This window comes from Seriola dumerili, unplaced genomic scaffold (genome assembly GCF_002260705.1).
Source record: "Seriola dumerili isolate Sdu_G_001 unplaced genomic scaffold, Sdu_1.0 BDQW01000091.1, whole genome shotgun sequence".
Taxonomy (NCBI): Eukaryota; Metazoa; Chordata; class Actinopteri; order Carangiformes; family Carangidae; genus Seriola; species Seriola dumerili.
The window spans coordinates 3,731,323-3,754,448 of NW_019174346.1; the positions used below are offsets into that span (position 1 = coordinate 3,731,323).

The 23,126-nt window shown below is 44.1% G+C and overlaps 1 protein-coding gene across 1 annotated transcript in view; it reads right to left on the bottom strand.

The window, feature by feature from the left end:
• Window positions 1-3,022: 3,022 nt before the first annotated feature.
• Window positions 3,023-23,126, bottom strand: part of zzef1 (zinc finger ZZ-type and EF-hand domain containing 1) — a 28,643-nt gene continuing 8,539 nt past the window's right edge. The window contains exons 19-54 of the mRNA XM_022745726.1: window positions 22,870-23,035; window positions 22,520-22,641; window positions 22,309-22,431; window positions 21,371-21,540; window positions 21,176-21,257; window positions 20,882-21,083; window positions 20,565-20,698; window positions 20,217-20,457; window positions 20,006-20,085; window positions 19,814-19,904; window positions 19,235-19,706; window positions 18,980-19,144; window positions 18,480-18,599; window positions 18,180-18,341; window positions 17,868-18,000; window positions 17,007-17,145; window positions 16,708-16,873; window positions 16,345-16,607; window positions 15,711-15,883; window positions 13,993-14,179; window positions 13,714-13,874; window positions 12,678-12,958; window positions 11,908-12,082; window positions 11,688-11,820; window positions 11,367-11,593; window positions 10,890-11,198; window positions 10,707-10,807; window positions 10,337-10,471; window positions 9,761-10,142; window positions 9,493-9,636; window positions 9,094-9,262; window positions 8,870-8,968; window positions 8,577-8,742; window positions 7,401-7,551; window positions 5,121-5,192; window positions 3,023-3,168 (exon numbers count right to left, since the gene is read on the bottom strand). Coding sequence (XP_022601447.1) covers window positions 3,088-3,168; window positions 5,121-5,192; window positions 7,401-7,551; window positions 8,577-8,742; window positions 8,870-8,968; window positions 9,094-9,262; window positions 9,493-9,636; window positions 9,761-10,142; window positions 10,337-10,471; window positions 10,707-10,807; window positions 10,890-11,198; window positions 11,367-11,593; window positions 11,688-11,820; window positions 11,908-12,082; window positions 12,678-12,958; window positions 13,714-13,874; window positions 13,993-14,179; window positions 15,711-15,883; window positions 16,345-16,607; window positions 16,708-16,873; window positions 17,007-17,145; window positions 17,868-18,000; window positions 18,180-18,341; window positions 18,480-18,599; window positions 18,980-19,144; window positions 19,235-19,706; window positions 19,814-19,904; window positions 20,006-20,085; window positions 20,217-20,457; window positions 20,565-20,698; window positions 20,882-21,083; window positions 21,176-21,257; window positions 21,371-21,540; window positions 22,309-22,431; window positions 22,520-22,641; window positions 22,870-23,035 — 6,177 coding nt within the window. The 3' untranslated portion in view covers window positions 3,023-3,087. The remainder of the gene's footprint in view (window positions 3,169-5,120; window positions 5,193-7,400; window positions 7,552-8,576; window positions 8,743-8,869; window positions 8,969-9,093; window positions 9,263-9,492; window positions 9,637-9,760; window positions 10,143-10,336; window positions 10,472-10,706; window positions 10,808-10,889; window positions 11,199-11,366; window positions 11,594-11,687; window positions 11,821-11,907; window positions 12,083-12,677; window positions 12,959-13,713; window positions 13,875-13,992; window positions 14,180-15,710; window positions 15,884-16,344; window positions 16,608-16,707; window positions 16,874-17,006; window positions 17,146-17,867; window positions 18,001-18,179; window positions 18,342-18,479; window positions 18,600-18,979; window positions 19,145-19,234; window positions 19,707-19,813; window positions 19,905-20,005; window positions 20,086-20,216; window positions 20,458-20,564; window positions 20,699-20,881; window positions 21,084-21,175; window positions 21,258-21,370; window positions 21,541-22,308; window positions 22,432-22,519; window positions 22,642-22,869; window positions 23,036-23,126) is intronic.

The window sequence follows — 23,126 nt, forward strand, 5'->3', positions numbered from 1 at the left end:
CAATCAGAAGACGCAGGCGACAGAGCGGAGGGAAGAGAAGCAGGAGGAGGAAGATAGGGGGGGGTGGGGGGGGCAGCAGAGCTGACTCACTCTGGCGTGGGGGCTTTGGTGGCGCAGAGGGGCACTGAATCATCTGGAGCTTTATTGAATATTTCCTCCATTTGATGTCATTATCGCCCCAGCGACCATCACTCCCATCATCAGTGTTGTCCCTGAGTCTCCAGATTACAGGCAGGGGGGAGACAGAGGAGGCAGGGAGGCAGAACAGGGGCTGAGGGGCCTTTGAGGTAAAAACCCACTGTGCAAGAAGAGACTGTATAAACAGAAGGGACACCAGTGTGCTGTTTGGACAAAGGCAGAGGAATGCACTGAATTTCAGATGGCAGAGAGGAGCAATTTGGCTGCAAGGATGCCTGTAATAAAGTGCATGAGATGTACTTGTTTTCTTAGAGGTACAAGGCTGGAAGCCGCATTTAACAGAACTATTGACGCGATTGGATCACTGAACACAGTATCTACTGGGAGCGAGTGTGTGGGCTCCAGTCAATACCAACTAAGTGATCAATACCGAAATTCTCTGCTGAACCTACACAAAAAAACAAGAGAAGAAGTTATATTTAAGGAATTTCTATTTTTATTAGAAACGAATCACATTTCAACCCAAGCAGGACTTTTTTTTTTTTACCCTTCAATGTGCCATGCATACAAAATCAGAATCAAAGTGTCCATCTGTTAGTGCCCATTAAAGTTTGTATTTGTAAGGGGTAGATATCAAAGTCTTTCTCTTGTGCAATTAATATTCACAGATATGTACATTCAAATTAGTCAGCCTCAAATATCAAGCATCCTCGCGAAAAGAAACCAACATTAAAAGTAAAAAGTTACAAAAACCTTCAAATTAAACAATATATTTCTCTTTTAAAATATAATTAATAACTATTCCACTTACATGAGTTAAATTATGATTGCTTCATTTTTAACCATAGGCACGTCGTAGATAGGCGAGGCGTCGTAGAAGCCAAGTGGAGGCCATGTTTCTCTTCCTGTCTCCTCACTGCAGCTGATGTTTGTGTAAACAAAACCACCGAGCTATCCTACGGTCCTCATAGGGACCAGTTCAAAAATAAAAGTAAAAAAAAAACTAATATAAATAAATTAAAAAATAGAACAATGTCTAAAGGTTTCCTCTGTTCCAGCTTCTCACAGGGTAGCTGTTTGATATGTGATACACAGACAAGGAGCTCTTACAGAGATGTTTCATGCCTCACAATGATTGGTTTCTTTGGTATAAAACCACCATGACCTCCTACAGCTAAAAGAATCTCTTCATCTGAAATGAATACATTAATGATTGGAAAACAAAAAACCAGCATCTACTCACTCTCTTTGAAACTGATCATTTATCAACGTACAAAACGTGACGCCTTCATTGACATGAAAGTACATGTGACTGATGTGGGTGTAGCTACAGGTGGAGTTCACCTTTATAAAATGTGGCGTTAATGTGACGTGACTGAAAGTCACGTTCAACATCGAAGGAAGCTTCGCACCAATTATCTGTGTCGTTACAAAAGATGAGGTAATTCAGTATTTAAGAATCCAACCTTCTCAGCTAACCGAATATGAGATGTGTCACTAGTGAACAAGTGTCTATTTTACAGTCACCTTTATGTTTATCAGTGTATCGGCTTCAATTCTTAACAACGACAGTCAATTAAGTCTAATAAGTGATTCTGTGTCAGTGGAAATCCACAGTGTGTTTTTTTTCTGTTATAGGTATTTGTGTTGTTCTTGCATTCATTACGATACACAAGGAAGGGGGACATGAGAGTGTGACGGACTATGATTCATGACTCAGCTTTGTTTTCGCTGCTTTGAAAAATTGGGTCCCTCATAAACTGTTGAAACTTAATTATACGTTAGATAAAAAAAAATAATAGCGGTAAATAAACCTGTGGATAAAACTGTAAAGGCCTTTAACAGATTTAGATTCAGGATTTCCCAGTGACCTTTTTTTTGATGTTATTCATTTCCATGATCATTGTTTGACATCATAATGGTCTTTCATTCACTAGTGATGGATAATACTTCAACATAATGATAGAATAACATGGAGGAATGCATTGCAATAGTATGTTATCACAGTTTTCCCTCAGCTGTAATGTTAATTGTCATCCTATGTAAAGACTGTTTGAGTATCATCTTTATCCGGTTCAGCTGTCATCAGTTTGGAAGTGGCGCTTCAGATCAGATATGTTTAGGTTATCTAAGATGATGTACTGATCTTACTTTTTCAAAAAAAAAAAAAAAAATACCATCATCTACTTCTGTTGTCAGAAAAAGAAAAGGTAGAATAAGAGAAGGTGAGTAGGATGAAAGGAAGTATAGATAAAAGAACAGAGGCAGGGGAGGAAGGGAGGAGTGGAATGAGCTAGTAGGTCAGTACTTTCTCCCTGTGGTGACTAATGAGACTCCACTGTCCTGGACAGTATTTTTAGGATGCTCTACATGTCCACCGAGACATGCAAGTCGCCAAGGTGACCCGTTTTCACCATGATCAACTACGTAACCCAGAGTGGCTGCTGTTCAGGAGGGGACAAAAAGAAAAAAAAGGAGGGGAAAAAAAAAAAAAAAAAAAAAAAAGGAACATACTTCCCCTTGAAGGTCACGAATTTGGCACGCTTCATGTCCTTTAGCACGGCATCTTCAAGTAAAAACTTAAAATACAAAACATAGACCCCAAAACTGTTCCTGTTCCAGTGAATGCACATGCTGATATACTGGACTCACCTAAGGCAAAAAGGATTGTGAATAAGTGTGGAAAGTGCTCTTTGAGCCCCCCCCACCCCCCACCCCACCCCACCCTCCTCACAGCTCATGTCCACAGTACGTCAGTGAGTTACCAGTGTGGAGGGGTGGGGGGGTGGGGGGGTGGGGGGGGGGTCGGGTCCTGGTAGAAGTTAAGCACTGGGTGATCAGAGAGGTTTTTCCCCCTCACCCCTCTGTTCCTCGTTCAAAGTGAACTAGCTGAGTCAGGATGTGCCCCCCCCCCTCAGGTTGCCGCCCTCCTTCCTCTCTGCAGATCTCTCAGGGGGACATGTTGAGTAGCTTGGTAGATTTATTGGGGTAATTGATAGCCAGGCTGATGGCAGCGATGTTCTTCAGAGCCTGCATAATAATAATAAAAAAAAAAAGTGCATCAGTATGTGAATGCAGTAGAGAAGAATAGGTGCCGGGGAGAGGAACCCGAGCGGTGTGAAGATGAGTGAGACGTCAGAAACTTTTTTTCATCTGTGCCGTGTTGAGCGGTGCTGACTGAATGGTGCAACACCTTCTGTTTGGTTTTACTTCACCTTGTTTCATAACCAGCAGCTCAACAGACTGTACTGCCCTTCAGTGCATTTTATTTCTTCACTGGCAAATGTTCACCATTAGCTGTCGGCGATATCGGTCATTTAGTCCTCGTTTCCCTCCGTCCAGTAGTTTGGTAAAGAACATGATATGATGAATATTCAGTTTTTATTCAGTTCACTGTGGAGTTGGTTCTCTGATCTTTTCATTCACATCATCTTCAGACAAGAATTACCACAACAAATACTGACTGAATATATGAACGATTCAATTCACCATTTAATGAATTAAATTCAGCTGCCGCACCGAGACAACATGTCGGTTACCTACGTAATTCACAGAGTGATAATAATTTACGGAGAAGTTTAGACCAATTGTCACTCTTTTTTTATGTCAGCTAAAAGCAAACAGCTAGCCCGTCATTCTGTGGCCAGGCTTTGCTCAGTGGCTTTATCAGAACTAGTTTGAAGAAAACCAGGAAGGAGGCTGTTGAGAGCTGAACTGAACCGAAACAGTAACGTTGCAGAACATAAACAATGAGCTGAAAAAGGCTAACTGCAGAGTCAGGTGATAATTGAAAGTGTCCCCTTTCACATAACAGTCAATTGATCCATTGTTAATATAAAAGTATAGATGAGTGCAGCTTTTACTGAAAAAGTGAACACAACATGATCGACCTGTTAACTCAGTGACAACAGCTGCTGCCTCCCGGTCTCAATTTTACACCAATTTAAAATTCAGACTCCGTAAAAAAAAAATAAACTTCACCCAGTGATTTCCTCACTCCAATACATCGCCACGTAAAGCCCTGACACGCAGCAGCACTCCCTGATTCAGATGTTAACGTGCTCGGACGGTTTAGCGAGCAGCACACATGTAAACACGGGGTTGTCTCACACTGTTATCCAGGTTCAATTGAGGGAACAACAGGAAAAAGAAAAGCCAGGGAGTAGTGGAGTGAACATGATCCTCTCAGCATGGTGCACCTTGTGTTACACTATAATAAACTCATCAAAGAAAATAACAGACCACTAGAGGAGACAAAGCCTTCACAACAACTTGATAGAAGTCTCCAATAAGGGAAACTGTTTTGCTTTTGACGACTTTGGAACATTTTCTTCTCGTCCTCTGAACCTCAGTAAATTCACTCTTGGACTGCGCATCACTGTTACCATAATAGTTATGACTACTGCTAAGTCACCTATGGTTTTGTTTTCAACCTGACAGGTGTTAGGTAACTGCTCAACAGAACCACCCACAACGTTGTTTTCACCCCCCCCCATCCTCTCCTCCTCTTAACTGCCTTCAGGCTCCTCTGCTGTATGACGGGGTCCACAGTACAGAGCTGTGGCTCGCACTGCCACAAATGCTAATGGACTGTAATTACCAAATACATTAGTCCTGAGTGCGGCCCACACACATATTCAAAACAGGAGGGGTGGGGGGGAGTGTCGAGGGATCTGCTGGGTGTCAACGGCTTGGTGATTCACTTGCAAAAGAGACTCCAGCCGCGAGGTGACTCACAGCCACTGAAGACTATTCAATCAACGGGACTGCGTGGTTAAGAAAAGAGAGTTGCGTAATATCACAGCGTTTCTGGGTGAGCGCACAACTTCTTTGAACTATCACACATGTCAGGCAGTAATTAACATCTGAACACATCAAAGATGACCTGAGAGAGCCCGGCTAGAGGGAGGAGTTTGACTTCAGAAAGGCATCAATGGTTATTATGTGAAGACATAAAAAGAAAAAAGGAGGAAAAGCCTTACCATTGCAGTGTGATTGAGGAGCTGCTCGTCAGTGGTCATGGCTAATAGATACTCCTGGAGGATACCCTGTGCCTGGGAAACACATCAAAGGTTGGTAATGAACGCTTGTCCTGCAACAGTCCGGTGTGCAGCTTGCAAAGAAACATAGATAACCTCACAGGCCAGATAACTGTCATGAATAGAAGGAAATTCCAGAGACAGACTAGCCCACGAGGTTACATAAGGGATGAATTCGGTTATAAATGAGGCCTGGTTCCCTCACCACTCTTCATCTCCATCTCAGCATCAAATTGAACAGTGGAATGTTGGAAAGGTTATTGAAAATTATAAACAAACTGAAGAGCACTTCCACTGAAGCCCTATGGGAGAGATGTACCTTGGGTTACATAAGCTCAAGGACTTGGGGAACACAGATAAGACTACATAGAGGCTAAATGGACTGAGACCGGCCAAATGGAGCTTTTACAGAGCTGGAGACACAGTCCAGAGCCCCGGTCCGCCATCCATCTCGCAGCACCCCAAATGTTTATGCTGGGGAACATCCTAGTACGATTTGTACAGTCAGTAGTGCATGACATACCGTTGATTCCTAAATATAACTTTCACTTCCTGGAGTAGAGAGTTCACTGAATCTCAGTGGACGTGGCTGTGATCTCCATGTGCAAAAGAAGAACAAGAACCGAGGCTGCGATGTGAACAGCACCGGCTGCTTAACCTTTAAAATAAGCCGGTTCCAGGCTCAGACGTAATACGACCACAGAAGGATCCACAATGTGTCCAGCACTCATAAGCCTCTCACGATTTTACAGTAGTGTCAACATGGAGCTGTTGAACTCGACTATACAGGATGTCATCAACGCAGTTCATATATCAACATGACATGAGGGCCACCAACATTAGTTCACATTATAAATGCTTACTGTCTCGGGGGGGGGGGGAGTGGAACACTACATAGACACTATGTCCAGTTTTATTATAATCGATGTCTAGATGGCGCCCAGCTGAGGTGCCGCCTGTGAAACCCACATTCACCGGCTTTTACTTGGGTTCAGCTGATGGCCACTTTTTAAAATTTCTTGCAATACTTTAAACCACATCCTGAACCTTGGGCAACACCAACCACCACTCACTGTGACAGCTGCCACAAGAGGTAGCAGGTGTGAGGTTTTTTCAAACCAATCTTACTTATTTCATTGTTCTATCTGGAGAATGCTGGCACAACTTAAATGGTGGAAGTGAATGAGTTACCTTATCGTCTCTGAATTAGCCTCTGTGTGTTCCTCGTACAAAACACTACAAAAATAAAATCATCCACGTATCTCTCATTTAGCTCTGCTAAGACCTTCATCTCAGACTATTTCAAACTGAGGAGCTGGGGGCTATTAACCACTGCAGCACAGGCTGCTGAGTACTCCTACTGCCCCCTGGTGTTTGTTGACATGAGCTGCACCACCTGAGCATCTGATTCTCCCTGTCATGCAACAACGTTCAGTGGGTGCAGATGGGAGCACAGAATCCATCGTGAATGACAAGCCAGCTGATGTAATTTTATTGTCAGACGAGCTGCCTCAGGCCTCCCGGCCAGACCTGAAGAGAACAGGAAAGATAGAGCTTTTCTGAGACTGTCTGATTCAATTGCATCCACAGATGGGAAACTCCTGGCTGACGACGTGCTCATAATCCTTGAGACTTCTCTTAATTAATAATTCAAGACAACTGAGAGAGAGAGGGACAGAGGGAGAGAGAGGGAGAGAGAGGGAGAGAGAGAGAGAGAGAGAGAGCCCATACACATCGCAAAATGGATAGCATCTCTTCCTCTCCCATGCAGTCTGCAGGGAGCCAGTGTGGCACTGTGCTGTCTGGCAGATGGCAGGGCCGGGCGTTGGCCTTGAGCCCAGCACAGAACAGGTGGGTTGAAGAAAAACATGCTCATCTCACAGAGAGACAGATATAGACAGAGAGAAGGGGGAAAGATAGAGGTAAAGAATAAACTGTTGTGTAATTTTTTTACTCTCATCATTTCATTCAAGTCTGTTATCCAACCAAAAGGTATGAACATGGACAGGTATTACATATTCAGTCTTATTGAATCCATTTGATATTTCACCTTCAAAGTCAACAATGCTGTCATCACAAGAAAAACAACCGACACAACAAAACAAATACTTAAAGTGCAACCAAACCTCAAGCTTTAACAGCAATACCTGCACAGTATCCTGGCCTGAATATGTGCATGTATATATATATATGTGTGTGTGTGTGTGTGTGTGCATCACTCACAATGGCACGGGCCTCTGCGATGAAGAAGAGTTCGGTGAGGGCTCTGTGAAGAGGCAGCAGCACGGTGACACCGGTGGGGTCCTGGCTCAGGCTGTTTTCCATGGACATAAAGAGCTGCCACAGAGGTCGCAGCAGCGTCAGCTCACAGGCTCTGCAGTGCAAACAAATCAATAGTTAGACGGGACAAACACATGAACACGGGCAGAACAGGATAATAAAGAGTTTCTGATTCTGAGAAAAGCAAAGTGAAAAATGAAACCTTCATTTGCCATACATTAATCCTGCAACATCCGATCAACCATTAAGAGTGGCTAATGGAACTAATCGCTATGCTATCTATCCATATTGTGAAGTATAATAAACACATTTACAGTATTTACACACATTTACAGTGATCCAAGATGCTCTCTGCACTTTTCTATTCAGAAATACTTCCTGGTGGACAGTTAAAGATCCCATCCAGACACGTTTTAAGACATAAAATACTATAATACTGTTTCAGAAGTTTAACTACTGGACACTTGTATGTCACTGTAAAGTCCATTCTGAGTCCTCATCACACCAACGTAAGCTGCATGAATGGCTTCCAAACCAACAATCCTGCTCTTATGTTCACATCTCAAACTCAAACTTAAGCTGAGCCCAGGAAAACGTCAACAGATGAATGTGAAGACAGTCTCCGAGTGTTCAACTCTGCACAGCTCAAACAGTGAAGTTACAATAAGTAAAACTCAAAATGATGTTGATGATGCGTTTGCTGTCTGTGTGAGCGCAACCTTCTCATAAGTGGTGTCACGTTATTGTGATCAGACAGTTGGACGAGTCATTGTGCACGCATGCAAATTCTTAGACACACCCTTCACCTCATTTCCGTGGTGACTACCACGACCATGGAACTACATGAGGGATTTATGAGGGCTTTCATGCAAACCCTGTGTGGAGGTGCAATACTGGACGTCTAGGGAAAACACACTGCTGAGGTCAATAAGTGTGCTGGGTCCTCTTAGCCAAATTAGCATTATTTAGGTCGGGTAAGTAAGAACGTTTGTGTATTTTAATTTGACAATTTAAGGCAACAGTTTCAAAAGAATCTCACCGATGACAGAAAAAGTACAAGAAGCATCAGAAAGAATTAGAAGGACAGAACTAGAAGTGTACAAGTGAGGCTGGGCTTACGTCTGGGATTGACACTGCAGGAGGCGGAGCAACAAGTGAATGGCTTTGAGTCGCTGGTTCCCAGTCTGGCGACAGGCCACGCCCACCTGCCATTCCCATATGTCAGCCAGCGGCAGGTGACTGAGCACTTGGTCATCAGCTAACATTTGCTTCAGTATCTCGAACCCTAGAGACAAGCAAAAGTGCAGGATGACAACCTGACGCACCTGAGGATTCATTTCGAGGTTAATCAGCAGAGTCACTGAAGCAGCTTTGCACAGATGTAAAAGTGTGTATCTGTTCTAATGAAGTACCTGTCTGGAATCGTCCTCTGTGGCCTCCTGTGACGGTGAACTTGTAGCCCCACTCCGTGTTGCTCATGTCCGACATAAATCTGTAGTACAGGGTATCACCTGAGAGAAACCCACACAGCAGGCACATTGGTTTCAACATAATAGTTAAACTATCTCAAATGCACACACACATGGACGCGCGTAGAGCGGAAAGGAAATAGATTATTTTTTGAAAATTTCCTCACCAGGGATTTCAAAATCAGACCATTTCTGAGGAGAGCCACTGAAATTGTGGACATCCTGGAGGAAATCACTGCTGCTGGACATCATGAGCTCATCACAGCCTTCCTCTGTGTAGCAGCGGGCGTCAAATTTCACTGAAAGGTAGATAGCGCCCGGGATGTGCACCTTGTCCTGCAAACAGAAAAGACGCAATACGGTTTTAAAACTAACTGAAGAAAGGACACAGGAGCTCAGAGAACAGAAACAGAATAGTTCAGCTTAATCTTATTAGTCTGAGCAACAGACATTCTGCAGCCAGCTCTATGGCTGACTGTGAGAAGAGAGTATTATAAATGAGAGGCCATTAAAATTCATGAAAACTTCAGTTATGGCTGCTGATGATAAAAATGTAATTTACCCACCTCAAAGTTGGTGTTGTTGTCATATGGGTGTTTGGACTCTCTGACCTGCACGGCCATACCTGGCTCTTCCATGAACTGGCAGGCAGTGAGAGACAGACTACACAGCATACTCTGGCTGCAACCCTTCAGCACCCTCTGGAGAATCTGATCATTAACAGAATTTCCCGATCACATTAATCCACAAAACACCTCTAATATGTTATATGTGCACCTCTGCATGCAAACTTTCATTTACCAATGGGATCAGACGCTCCTCTCTTTTGCCTACCTTCTCCCAGAGCGGCCGCTCCTCCAGCTGCATTAACATGTCCAGGATGTAGGCCATGTGTGAGGCACCGTTCAGTTCCAGCGCCTCCTCGCTCAACGCAGCCTCTGCAGGCCAGTCAGCCAGCAGCGAGGCCAGCACGTGGCGGGCGTACAGTGTCGCGATGGCCTGGTTGACCTTCACCAGATACTGGCGAACTGCCCGATTGCTGCGCACATCCAGTTCCTTGTGCAAAAGAGCTGAGCTTTTGGTGCGCCTCTGTTTGGCGTAGCTGAGCTGTAAGTCGCTCTCTGAATTGGTGATGAGCTTCTGGGCCACGACGTTGATCTCCTCTGTGGCCTTCTCACAGTGACTGGGTTTAGACTGTGGGAAGAGGGCAATGATGTGGACATAAGAAAAGTGACGTATGAAAAACAACACCTACAAACTTTCTCTCACTGAGTCATATCTCTTCTTATCAGCTAGTAATATTAGTAATGTTCCCAACGGCCTTTACTAAACAATGAGTAAAGCAATGACTGAAAATCTCTGTGTAATTTTGTCAGTTATTCATAATGTCTTTAAAAAAAAAAACTCACCACACAGGACACCACAATCATATCAGTGTCCACAGCCTTGGTGTTCCTCTCCTCAGAGCGAGGCCGCCTGATGGGCTGCCACTTCTGAGCCAGCGTACGGATTGTCTCATCAGTTTTTATCTCCTCTCCATCAAATCTGAAAGTTACACAAAGGCATAAAATGGAGGCAGGTTTTGATTGCAAAATAAAACCTTAAATTAAAATCATATTATATATATATACTATATATACAGTATATATATGTATAATATGATTTTATATACACACACTCAAGGTACCTGCCCCAGGTACCTCTACGGAAGATACAGTGTATTAAAAAGAAGTTCTCTAAATTTTAGAAAGAATTTCTCTATAGGGAAGTTGATGCTGACCTCTTCTGCACCTCCAGGAAGAAAGAGTCTGTTCTCTTCATCTGCAGCTCATACATAGCCCGTAGGATGGGCAGGGGGGCGTTTAAGGCATCGTGGGTGATCTGTGGTGGAAAAAGACTTTTCGATTATTACACTATCTTATTATATTTACCTGAATATATTATGACTGGCATCCCTCATCACCTGGAAGCAAATCTTTGTTTCCTCATCGAGTCCCTCTAAGGGGTCGGGCCTGTTGACGTCAGTGTCGTCAGCGCAGCAGCTGGAGTGGTCCGAGTCGTGCTCCTTGTCCTGCTCTCTTTGGTCTCGCTCGGGGTCCTGGGCCATGGAGTGGATCTCCCTCTTAGAGGAGTAGAGCATGATGGAGAGGATCTCTAGATCTCGCAGCAGCCACAGCTTGCTGAAGCCCGTCCCCTTGCTGCACTTCCTCACCAGCAGCTGGGTCAGTCCTGACTGCTGGATGGCTTCCTGAGCTTGTTCCACCCCGTGCTTCTAGATAAGAAGACAACGCGGGATGAGAAAAACTACTTCTGCAATCATTTTATATCGTCCACACCAGTTGATTCACATGTCAGTTCCAGATATCAACGCCAACGTGTCCGATTTTGGAGTGGGGATGAAATACATTACCGCTGCACTATTGCAGGCTGGGGCAGGTACCTTGAGTGTGTTGTAGAGGCCTTTAAGGGCCAAGGACAGGACCCAGGACGCCTCCACAGCATCAGGAGAGCCATTGTCCTGGGTGGTCTGCAGCAGGTGGCTGATGATAGAGGTGAAATTGCTCAGGTAGCGGCTGAGCAGCGTCCTTGAGGATCCCTGGCTCTCTGACTGCCCTGGGAGGCTGGTGGTAGTCGAATCCTGAGACTGTATGAGTTGGTAGTCCTTCACTGTGAGAGAAGGAAAAGCACACACACGGTTAATGCGCCAAGTTTTATTTCTCAACACTAGCAATGTGGTTGGTAGAGCTACTACTGCACTCACCTGTTTTCCTCTTGCGTGTCTTCACGTCCACCACTGCAGCATGGTTCTTTTCTGTGAAGTGTTTGAGCAAGATCATGTTGTGCTGCTCATTGGCGTTGTCGATAAACACCGTCTGGGTGCCCACGCACAGCACCTGACAGACACACACAGGAGTCACAACTGGGTTAAAACAGACAGGAAACAGTGGACAACTCTGTGCGGCAGTATGTATTCTACCTACCTCAGGGAAGCCCACCAGCACCAGCAGGGTGAAGAGGTTGGTGCGTTTGAGAGTTTGTGGCAGCTGCTGAATGCAGTGGTCAGTGAAGGCAGCGATGACTGTGCTCCACTCAGGACAAGCATTCAGACTGTGTAAAATATCTGCAACCGTGCACGCCCAATCCAGACCGATACGACTGCACAAGAAAGGAAGAGACTTCTCACATCTGCACAAACATCTCGGAAAAACACCTTCCTGGCAAATAAGATCTATGATGTGTGGTAAAGAGAGATTGGTGCCAGTTCTACATCTGTAAATATATTAATTCTTACAATATGGTGTTAATGAAGATAATATGTAATGATGGAAATGAAACAAACACTGGCTCACCAGAGGAAAGTTTAACATTTTAATTATACAAATATATACATATTATTTAAGACGGAGCACATGCAGCCTAAGATCAAATTGTTAACTTTTATTTGTGTGATTGTACAAAGTAAAAACTACATAGTTGTTTCCACAATGTTGCCAATGATAAAGCAAACTATGTGGACCCAATTCATAAATTAAAAACAGGTTTGAACATGTAAGTAATTCTATTTTCATTTTTTCAGTCAAGTAGGAAAATATCTCAGACAGCTGCTCAGATCTGGCTAAAAACCATGTAGCTGCAAACAAGTGAAGACCTGCCCTCACAGTATTAATAACTGCAGCCGTGCCTTCAAGAAAATAAATCTATAAAAAAATTTAAAAAAATCCCTGATATCATCAGGTTTCCTTTGTTTTACCTGTCCAAACAGACGGCTCCTAGGCTGAAAAGCAGCTGAGTGGTCCTCCAACCCTCTGTGTCGGAAGTGGCTGCCTCTCCTTGTGTCAGCAGCTCATATTTATCAGCCAGGGCTTCTGTGACGGCAGCGTCGGCCTCCATCGGAGGGATTTGGAGAAGCAGCTGACCCAGTAGTCCCAGGGTGAGGTGGTAGGTCTCGTTGAGAGAGCCAGCGTTGGAAATGACTGCCCTGAAAAGCTGGGGCAGGATGGAGCTCAGACTGGGCAGAGACAGAGTGCAGCCCTGAGGAGACAAACACCACGGTGTAAATGATATTTGCAGATACATTTTTAAAAAGTCTATATTGGTACAATTTTGTCAATATTGAACATTTCATGAACAAAGGTGTATGTTGGGTACAAAATAATCCAGTGTTTTAACTTTAAGTGATAGTAGATTTTGGTGTATTTATTTAATCCATATTTATAATAATTCCCTAAAGTCAGACCTTAAAGGAATAGTGTGACACTTTGGGGAAATACGGTTTCTTGCTGGGAGTTATATGAGAAGATCAATGCCACTCTCATATTTTGTTCATTAAATATGAAGCTACAGCCAGCAGCCGGATAGGTTTTATGGAGGGTTAAGTGCAGGATTATTTCTTGGACAGGAGCACTGACTTCCTGGAGTCTCTGCTGGTTGACCCTTGGCCACCCCAAGATAAGACCATAGGAAAGCCAGTGTGTCCAGCCAAGAAACAATATGGCAAATAACCCCCTCATAAAACTAACAATCAAACTTTTGTTTTAGGACTTTGATTTTTGTACAGATTAACAAATAGAGGTGCTGGTAGGCAGATTTTGTTACCTGTTGACAGAACCTGTCTTTTTCTGTTTTCCTCTGTTTACAGTCTTGATGCTAAGCTAACTGGCTGCTAGCTAGCTCCATATTCAACGTACGAATGTCAGCCATGTTTACCTTCTCTCTCAGCATAAAAGCAAATAAGCATATTTCCTAAGAAACGTAGAGTCTCAACCATAAAAACTGGTTTGACATACTGGTTTTGCTGGCGGCATCATGGCTGCTAATAGTCCCAGGATCCTCTCTCTGGAGCACTCTGAAAACACATGCTCCTGCAGGGGGACCTGAGGCAACCTCTCATCTGTCTCCTTAACAACGTCCGACGGGGAGTTGACTGTCCCTGGTCCAGATTCTGAAGCTGAGATAAAAAATAATGAGGGATTAAAAAATATAAGGTTAACCCAGTCAGCTAAGGGACAGTAACCACTGGAGGACAGAATCCTTCTGGTAATCGGATTAGTTATCTCAGTACTTACGTCGAACCACAGGAGAGAGGGGGTCCTCACTGGACACAGACGGTGTCTGGCTGAGACTTGGAGAATCCAGGGTGTCTTGAGTGACCAGCTTCTTTTTCTCTCCTTCTCCAATACTCGGAGGGGACAACACCTCTGGAGGAGGAGACCCCACCTCCTTTGCCTTCTTCTCCTTACCTGATGGTTTTCTCTGTAAGTGAGAAGATAATGACAATTCAGTAGTGGCAGTCCAATAGTGTTAACTCCCGTTAAAATACTATCGACTGTCTTTCCTACATTATAGACTTAATACAGTTGTATAAAGTTGATCAAGTTTGGGCTCCCCTGGGCAAATGACATATTTTGTTGTTTTCTGAAGTGAAAAGAAGTAAATACAAACCCTGCAGCAAACACACATTAAAATGTGTTGGTCCTTTTTTCATGAAGTCAGAAACTGAAAACCCCCCTGTAATTTTGGCCTCTGAAAAGGTTTGGGCACTCTTCCACTTGTAATACACTCTTTAATTGACTCATTAGGACTTGTAAAGCAGGTCAAGAAATGTCATTAGGGACTCTTCAAACGTTATGGTAACCTTGGGCTCCTGTAAGCAACGCACTGAGGATCTAAACATTAAGCTAACTGATGCTTACAGCAGGAGAGGCAATAAAATGATAACAAAACACTTCCACTGAAATTTCCACTGTCAGAAATTTTGTTAAGAGACAGCAGTTAAGGGGAACTGTGCAAGTCAAGACAAGATCTGGAAGACCGAGAAAACAGTAAGATAAAACTGCGTGTCTGCAGGGCAGAAAGGCAAAACAAAACCTCCACATGACTGCACAAACAGCACAGGGTCTACATGGAAGAGTCACGAGAAGGAAACCAAACCTGCGACCTCATCACAACAAAGCACTTTGCACAGATAAAGTGAAGAATGGATTCCACAAAATATGAGAAAATGTCCTGCAGTCAGTCAAGAAACTAAAAGTGAACAGAGACCGGCTTCTGCAACAAGACAATAATCCAAAGCAGACCTCTTAATCCACCATGAACCACTGAATCTATAGGAAGAACCCTCACAGTCCCGCTGAGTTCAACATCACTGAAACTCTGCGGGTAGATCTTTAACATGCTGTGTGTGAAAGACAGAACCTGAATCTCAGAACCTGAAGTGATCTGCAGGACGAGTGGCTGAAAGTTCCTAAATAAAGACCAGAATGAGTCTTAGCTGCTACAAACACCATCTGCAAGCTGTGAGATTCCCCAAAGGGTGGGTTTACTAAGTACTGACTAAGTAGGGTGTCCATACTTTTTGAACATGCTGGTGATGAATTATTGATGAACGTTTATTTTTCTAACTTCATGAAATAAATAGTTACAGTGCGTTAACATTTGAATGCATTTGAATGTCTGTTTGCTGCAGGGGTCTTATTTACTTCTTCTTCTCCTTCTTCAAGAATCAACAAAGTGTGACATTTGCCCAGGGACGCAAGAAATGCATACAACTGTAAGTACATGGCTATGTCTCTAAGTGGGTTTGTACATCAGATAAAACACATATTTTTCTGTGAATGTAATATTCTGACCTTCTGATCCACACTTACACACCTCTCTTTCACTGAACTCATTTATAGATGTGTATGGTACAAACATCTGCTCTATTTGTTGTTGTTTGTTGTTATCCACGCCCCATACAAAGATCAAACAGTCTCCATGACTTAACATGACTCCTGTTCCTCACCTTGTCCCTGGGAGATGATGGGGAGCAGATCGCTGCGGTGCTGCCGGGGAGAGAGGAGGTGTCAGTGGCTGTACTGAGCTCCTGAGAAGACTCTGGAGAGACTGGACACAGCTCACTATCAGAAGCCGACTCATTGGAGGACAGCAGAGCGAGCAAAGCTGAGGAACGCAGACCTACATGTTGAATGGCATAGAAGGGTTTGCCACAAAAGGATAAAAACATAAAGAAAAATACAGGTTTGAAGAATCTGAATGTGACAAATGGATTAACAATGAGACACCCAGATTCAACAACTCCAGTTTGAAAAAAACTGAACTGTTGTGAAACTATGTGAAAATGGATGGATACAAGAAAGAAGATCAAAACCACTCTAGTCACTGGTGTAAGGTTTCCAGGTGACTGGTAGAAGTCACTGCTCCCAGCTAGGACAGTCCACCCATATTATTGCTTTATTTTTTACACTTTGTTTAAAGCCATTTTAATTTTGTTAAACCGACAGCCTGCTTCGTCTAGCTTCATACTTTAGCATAGAGACATGAGGGTGGATTCTTCTCATCAAGCTCTTGGCAAGAAAGCAAATAAGCATGTTTCCCAAAATGTTGAATTTTAAAACAAAATTCTGGTTTGGATTTACCTTTTCCAGTCTGCCCCTTGAGCAAGCAATCGGTGATGAGTTGGGAGCAGCGAGTCTGCAGGCCTAAGGCCTGGCTCAGGGTGTTGCTGTCCAGCGACTCTCCCTCCATCTGCTTCTCACTGCTCAGTTCTGATGTGTACAGCGCCAAGGCGGCAAACAGCAGCCAGGAGTAGTTGTGGATGTAGGGCTGGATCAAGCGGTGACGGTCGCTGATTCGTATGGTCACCATGGGGTACACCGTGATCCGATGGGTGGGCAGATGGCTGGAGATGGGAATTTAAAATAAATAATTGAGTTTACAACTGTGAGGCAAATCCCTGCAAAAAAATAACTGTGTTTCAACAGCATGAGATTAAACTTCACCTGTCGGGATATTTCTTAGCATTGTAGCAACCAAAGCACAGGTCGAAGTCTTCACACACGTTGCAGTTGATCCTGCTGCCGACAATGAGCCCTTGGCAGTGGTCGCAGGCGTACTCCATGTTCACCATCTCATGGTCGTCCTCATGGCCTTCAGGCTTGGCTCCACCTAGTTAAAAACACACACATCCACAGTTAGCTTTTTATCAAACTTATGATGACTGCAGTTACTGTGTTTGTCTAAACCCTAACAGATACTCCTGTGTGACTGTATGAGTAGCGAAGTGGCGTGTGTGACTCACTGAGGAAGCACGTCTTGCAAAGGTCCATGTCCATGCACTGCAGACATCGGTAGCGGTGCCAAGGTGCCATCCTCTCGCAGCCGTCGCAGGAGATGACAACATTGAGCAGGTCACAGTAGCGTGCAATGAACATGTGCATCTGTGGATAGGACCAGGTCAATTTTTTACACAGCATTATGATCAACCTGTCCTCCCTATGCTGAGAAAACCTTTACACAGATCCTAGCTCAATATTTTCTTACCTACAGCTTGCTGAACTTCCATCACACAAACAGAATTAAAGTCAGAGGGTTTTTGGATTTTGAATTGGGTCGTATAATGACAGGAAATAGATATTACAGTATCTCCCTCAGTCTTAACCATTACTGTGTGTACGTGTGTGGGTTTGTCTTGTTAAACAGACAGACGATACATTTAAACACTTGTAAGATGGTGAGCATTATACCAGCTAAACATCAGCATATTAGCGTTGTCATCATGAGCCTGTTAATACTAGCATGGTACCTCAAAGAATCGCCGTGCCTAAGGTACAGCCTCACAGAGCCACTACCATGGCTGTATACTCGTTAGCCTTGTTATGACCTTGATGACACATGTTAAGACGTATCCGTAGATATTACAACACCTGTTTTTAAATGGCATGTTAAGTTGCAGGTTGTCTTTAAATGCATTACCTGCAGGACTACATCTGCTCTATTACTGAGATGCACAGGGAAGAAAACAGAGAGCAGAGAAGCACTTGGGACCAGTCAGGTTAAACAGTGAGAGCCATTTGTTTCCCTGCACAGCTCTGACAAAAAAACAAATGTCCTTGTTTGCTAATGCACTTTTATATCTTTTATGCACTGTGATATACGGCACCTTTCTCCTGTCCTCCATGGAGTCCTCCTCCTCGATTTTGTCATACCACTTCTCAAACATCCCGTCCATACACTCATCCATCCACTCCTGGTTCTTCTTGTAGTCTGCGATTTCATCTTCCTCTGTCCATTGACTGAAGATGAATTCAAACCACAGACTGAATCAATCATCTCTGCAATCTAAGTGACTGGGAAAATATTTAGCATCTCGTAAACAATGTAAAAACCTGTATAATAGACATATTATCAATAGGAAAAAAAAAAAATCATTTCCACTGTGCTGTGCCTTATCTTCTGGTGGCTCTGATATTACCTGATGGCGATGTCATGAACACTGATGTTCTCCTGGGACATGCTGAGCAGCAGGTCAGGAAGCTTGATATTCAGGAAGAGAGGGAGGTCGTGTACCTCCCAGCTCATGTCTAGAAGGTGCAACAAGCAGGTCTGCACGCACGACAGGGCCGGTAGCAGGGCTCTGGAGAGCAGTGATGAGGGTCGGGTTACACCACTGCACACACACTTGGAATTATACTGATCACTGCTGCAAGGGCTTTTTAATTTCTGTGCATCTAGTTAAGAGTGAACGTGCTGGGTCGCAAGGATAAGAGCTTACTTCTCGGTGAGGCTGCTGAAGCCGTGCACTGCCTCCACAAGCATGAGCACCAAGTGATGGTAGGAACGCCTCACCTCCCCTCCAAGCTTCTGCCCGCTGTCCGACAACTGAGAGAAATAACTGAAAAAGACAAAGAAAATCTTGAGTGAAATATGACTGCACAGCTGTTTGTCTGCACAAAAGTAATTTCTTTGTCAACATGTACCTGCTGTTCACTATCAAACTGATTGGTGAATACTAACAATCTCCAAAGAGACATACATTTGGCAGCTCTAATATTGTCTTCAATATTGAAGGTCAATCTAGTATCACTATGATCCCACTCTTTTTTAGCATCTCATAGACCAGTTTATACTGGTATTTCAGAATTCTACACTTTGGGACAACATTGTTCAAAATCAGAAATATTTACTCAGCTCTGCTTGACTGAAGTATTACCACACACTATGTAAAAGTGGCTGTAGTTGCACTTGAGCTGAAAAGATTTTATACAGATGTACCTGGTGAAGTCTTTCTGGCATGCCAGCAGCTCTTGTAGGAACAGGATGCAGGGGGCTTGGAAGAGGTGTGGCTTTCCCAGGGAATGCAAACACTGCTGAACCATCTCCAGGACCTTGCACACGCTCAGAGCCTGGGCTTTGTTTAGGGACAGGCTCTGCAGAATGCTAAAGGAAGAAGAGTCTGATTACTTAACTCTGTATGGTACAAATTACACAAAACGAAAAATGTAAAATAGAAGACCGGAGGTCAGTAACCTTGCTGTTGTTAGAGCCTGGTCCCTTATAAAGTTTAGGATGTGTTTGAGTATCGGGTAGCGATCCTTGACAGAGGGGGTCATGCGTGGCTCTTCTATAGATCGACAGGACAGAAGGCGCAGGCGTGCTCGACTGAATGGGGGTTTACGGGGGAAGGCAGAGGGTGAGGCGGGCTCCCCTGGCTGGGATGAGAGGCTCTCTGTGGAGCCTCTGTGGCCTCGCCTGCTGGGACCACAAGAAGATGAGTTTTGGGCTTGAGCACCGGGGGACTTGCTCCGTCCTGCCTCCTCAGCCCCTGCAGCCTGAGGTCCCGGAGAGGGGCTGGCCTGGAAGTCCCCTTCTGAGATGGAACTTGAACGGAGGAGTAGAGCACTGCTGCCCTCTGCAGCTTTGAGAGAGTCATTGTCCTGGGATGTTACTCCACAAGGGGCAAATCTGAACAGCAAGAGGCTCTTCTCGATACACATCTCAGCTAGAGAGACACAACATAACAGAAGTCAGCAAAAAATAATAATCAGGATATAACAGAGACGGTGATAAAAAGGTGGGATTTGGCTTTACATTTCCTGGAGTCCTCACCTAATGTCTCCATAGTAACCTCATCAGGAACGCCTTCTTTCTCGTCTGGAACATTCATTTTGCCAACAAGGTATCTCTGCTTCATCTCCAGCTGACAGGAAGAAAAACGTCATCAGCGTAATAGTCCTGTAACATGACCATGTTTGAATTCAGCAGCAGATAATCCGCAGAAATCCGAGTCCTGTCACTCACCATCCACGTTCTGATGCTGTCTGCCAGCGAGTACACCTGCACAAACTCTTCACTGAGACAGGATTTGCAGTCCTGATTAACTACTCATTTGAAGACAAGACAGAAGGGAGAAAAATCAACCGAGTGAGTCAACCGAGTTCATCGAACATGCGCAATTACCATGTTAAGAACAGCTTTTGCTCTGTGACCACTGATTATAGCCAAGCATTACCGTAGGTCTTCAGGGCATGGCTGAGGGCTGGTGTGTGGTACACCATGGCTGCCCAGATAGCATTCACAGCTTGGTCTGCCTTTGACCCGGCGGCTATCTCGTTCCTCATTGTCTGCTTTCTGCAGGACTGCATGAGTTTCCTCATCAGCTCTGTTCTACTGTCCGTCAGCTCCTGTGAGGGGTTCCAACGGGCAAAGTCCTCCAGGAAGCTCATTAACTCATCCAGAGACCATGTATTCGCCTACCACACAGAGAAACAGCATGGCAGTGGAGCAACATCTATGCATTTATGCAATGCAATAATGTCATTATTGGAAAGGTAACTGGATTATGCAGACTTGCTCATACCTGGTCTGTGGGTGTTTTAGTCTGATTTGTCTCCCTTGTTTCACACAGCCCGTGTCGCAGGATGGGTTTCCATAAAGGAGATGACTGAATATGGGACATTTTCCCAGATGAAAGCTCCTTTACTGTGCGTGTCTCTGAAACAGACAGCAACCCCACAAATCTCAGCTCTTCAATCTGTCATTGAGGGTCTAAAAAGTGCTTGAGTAAAATATAATTCTGAAGTGATCTGAAATTAATAAATGCTAAAAAATGTTTAACAATTTCCTGATTTCGCAGGATCCGCTCCTGTGAGCCTTGTTGCAGGAAAACAGTTTTACCATGAGGGGATTTCAGTGCCAGAGTTCTAGATGCAAGACGACCCATCAGACGAGCCACCAGCAGCTGCAAGTCCGACATCCAAGAAATGGTGATATCTGGCAGACCCAGGGCCGTCACAGTGAACTTGTAACCCCACTCGTTATTACTGCTATCCGAATGGAAGAGGAACTGGAGCTGAGGGCCAGCGTCAAATGTCACTTTCTGAAGGAGCAAAGAGAAACAACAGGTAGGTGTAAAGGAATCAAGCAACATGAGTGTTTCATGAGATAATTCAGTGGTTTTCATTGTCCTACCTTTGGCCACTTCTCTGTTCCAACTTTCATATCATAGCGGACCTTGCCACCTCTCGAATCTGTGAATTCTAGGTAGTCGTATCTGTGAATAAAAGAGTATAGGGTAGGGTAGGGTACAGTATAGGATAGGTAAGTAAAATCCTCACTGGGGATAAAAAAATAAATAAATACATTTGAATATTTTACATTGGTCACCTCTTCTCTGTCTCACAGCGTTCGTCAAACTCCACCTCAAAGGAGGTAGCACCAGGACAGGCAAAGATGCTGGTCTCGTGGCGGCTGTTCTCGTAGTTGTGAGGGGACTCCATGTTCCAGGTCCTCAGCACCACTGGCTGCTGGGGCTGGTGCCAGCTCTCCTGATCCACCTAACAGTGACGTGGTGTGTCGTCAATATTTGTTATTAGTGGTAGAAAGCAACTAAGTTTATTTTCTCAAGTACTTCACTTAAAGTTAATGTACTTTACTGTGTTTCCGTGTTATGCTACTTTCCACACCATTTGACAGCTACAGTTACATGTTACTTTGTTGATAAAGATTTTACATTCAAAACAAATGATGCGTTTATAAAACACGATGCGAATAGATTAACCTACTCAGCCCTAAGTGAAATATTTCAAATTAGGTAACAACTTCTACCGAAAAAAAACAGTACAATGCTAGTTAAACATTAATACATTAGTAATAATAATACCTAGAATCTCCAATATCCTATATACAGAGGAGTCCTAAAGTCTGAGACCATTTTACTATTCAAGTGAATGGAAAAGTGTTCTCAGACTGTTGGACCGCACTCTACATGTAACTCTGTGGCTCTAATTATCATTGTTAGGTCATTTCTGCTACTTTTGATATTTTAAGTACAGCTTGCTAGTAATAACACCATTTACCTAAGTTCTACGTTTAATGCAGGACTTTTATTTGTAATGGAGTACTTGTATATTGCAGTATTTTACTTAGTAAAAGGATCTGAGTACTTCTACCACAGCTGGTTACAGTAGCGCTGCTGTACTTCACAACCCTCCAAGCCCTGAATACTGGTCTGCAACTTGACCTTTCCACTCATACTCAAACAGTGGGATGGGAAGGTGGTATAAAGTCAGGTGCATTCAGGTCTAAGGTCAGAGCAGACTGACCTTGGAGAAGATGTCTCCAGTGTCACTGGATAGGCTCTTGAGTAGCTCGACCAGAGAGGAGAAGCTCCTCAGCAGCACACTGTGAGGGATGTCCAAGGAGCACAGCTCCAGGAGGAAAATCATCTGCCAGGACCAGAACACATGTTATTCACATTCATTCAGCACAGTCAACTCTAAAATAGTGCCAAACCAGGAGCTGTGAGTGTATTACCAGTTGTCTGAAGACTGTGGCTATGATGGAGCTGCCTAGTTTGTCAGTGATTTCAGCACTTGTGTATCTCTCCAGCAGGGAACCAAGGATGGTCTTGATGCTTCCCAAGAACTGATCCACATCTATTGAGAGAGCAAGAAATAAACCATTCTGCATTAGTTCTTCTCCATTGTACGATGAATGTTATCCAGAAAATTCAACTCAAATCTGATGGATCACACTTGACTGATCGTCATCAGGCTGTGTGCTCTTGCTGTTTACATACTGTCCAAATGTAAACACAGAATCTAACCCTGAAAAATAGGGAGCTGTAAGAACATCAGCAATGCAACACTGTCACTGTATCTCACATTTTAGTAGGATGTCTCTTGCCAGCTCCATAGCAACAGCTGTGGAAGCTCCTCCTTTGAGCTGCAGGTAGCACCAGGAGACCAGACTACCCTGCAGTGCCCAGAACAAGGACAGCAACACCGTCCTGCTGGCTCCACTACTCTCATTCACCATCATGACTTCACACTGAGAGATGGGAGACACGTCGAACAAGGAGCAACATTAGAAAAGCAGATAGAAACGTGGGATTTCACGTTGAGACATGAAGACGCAGAGA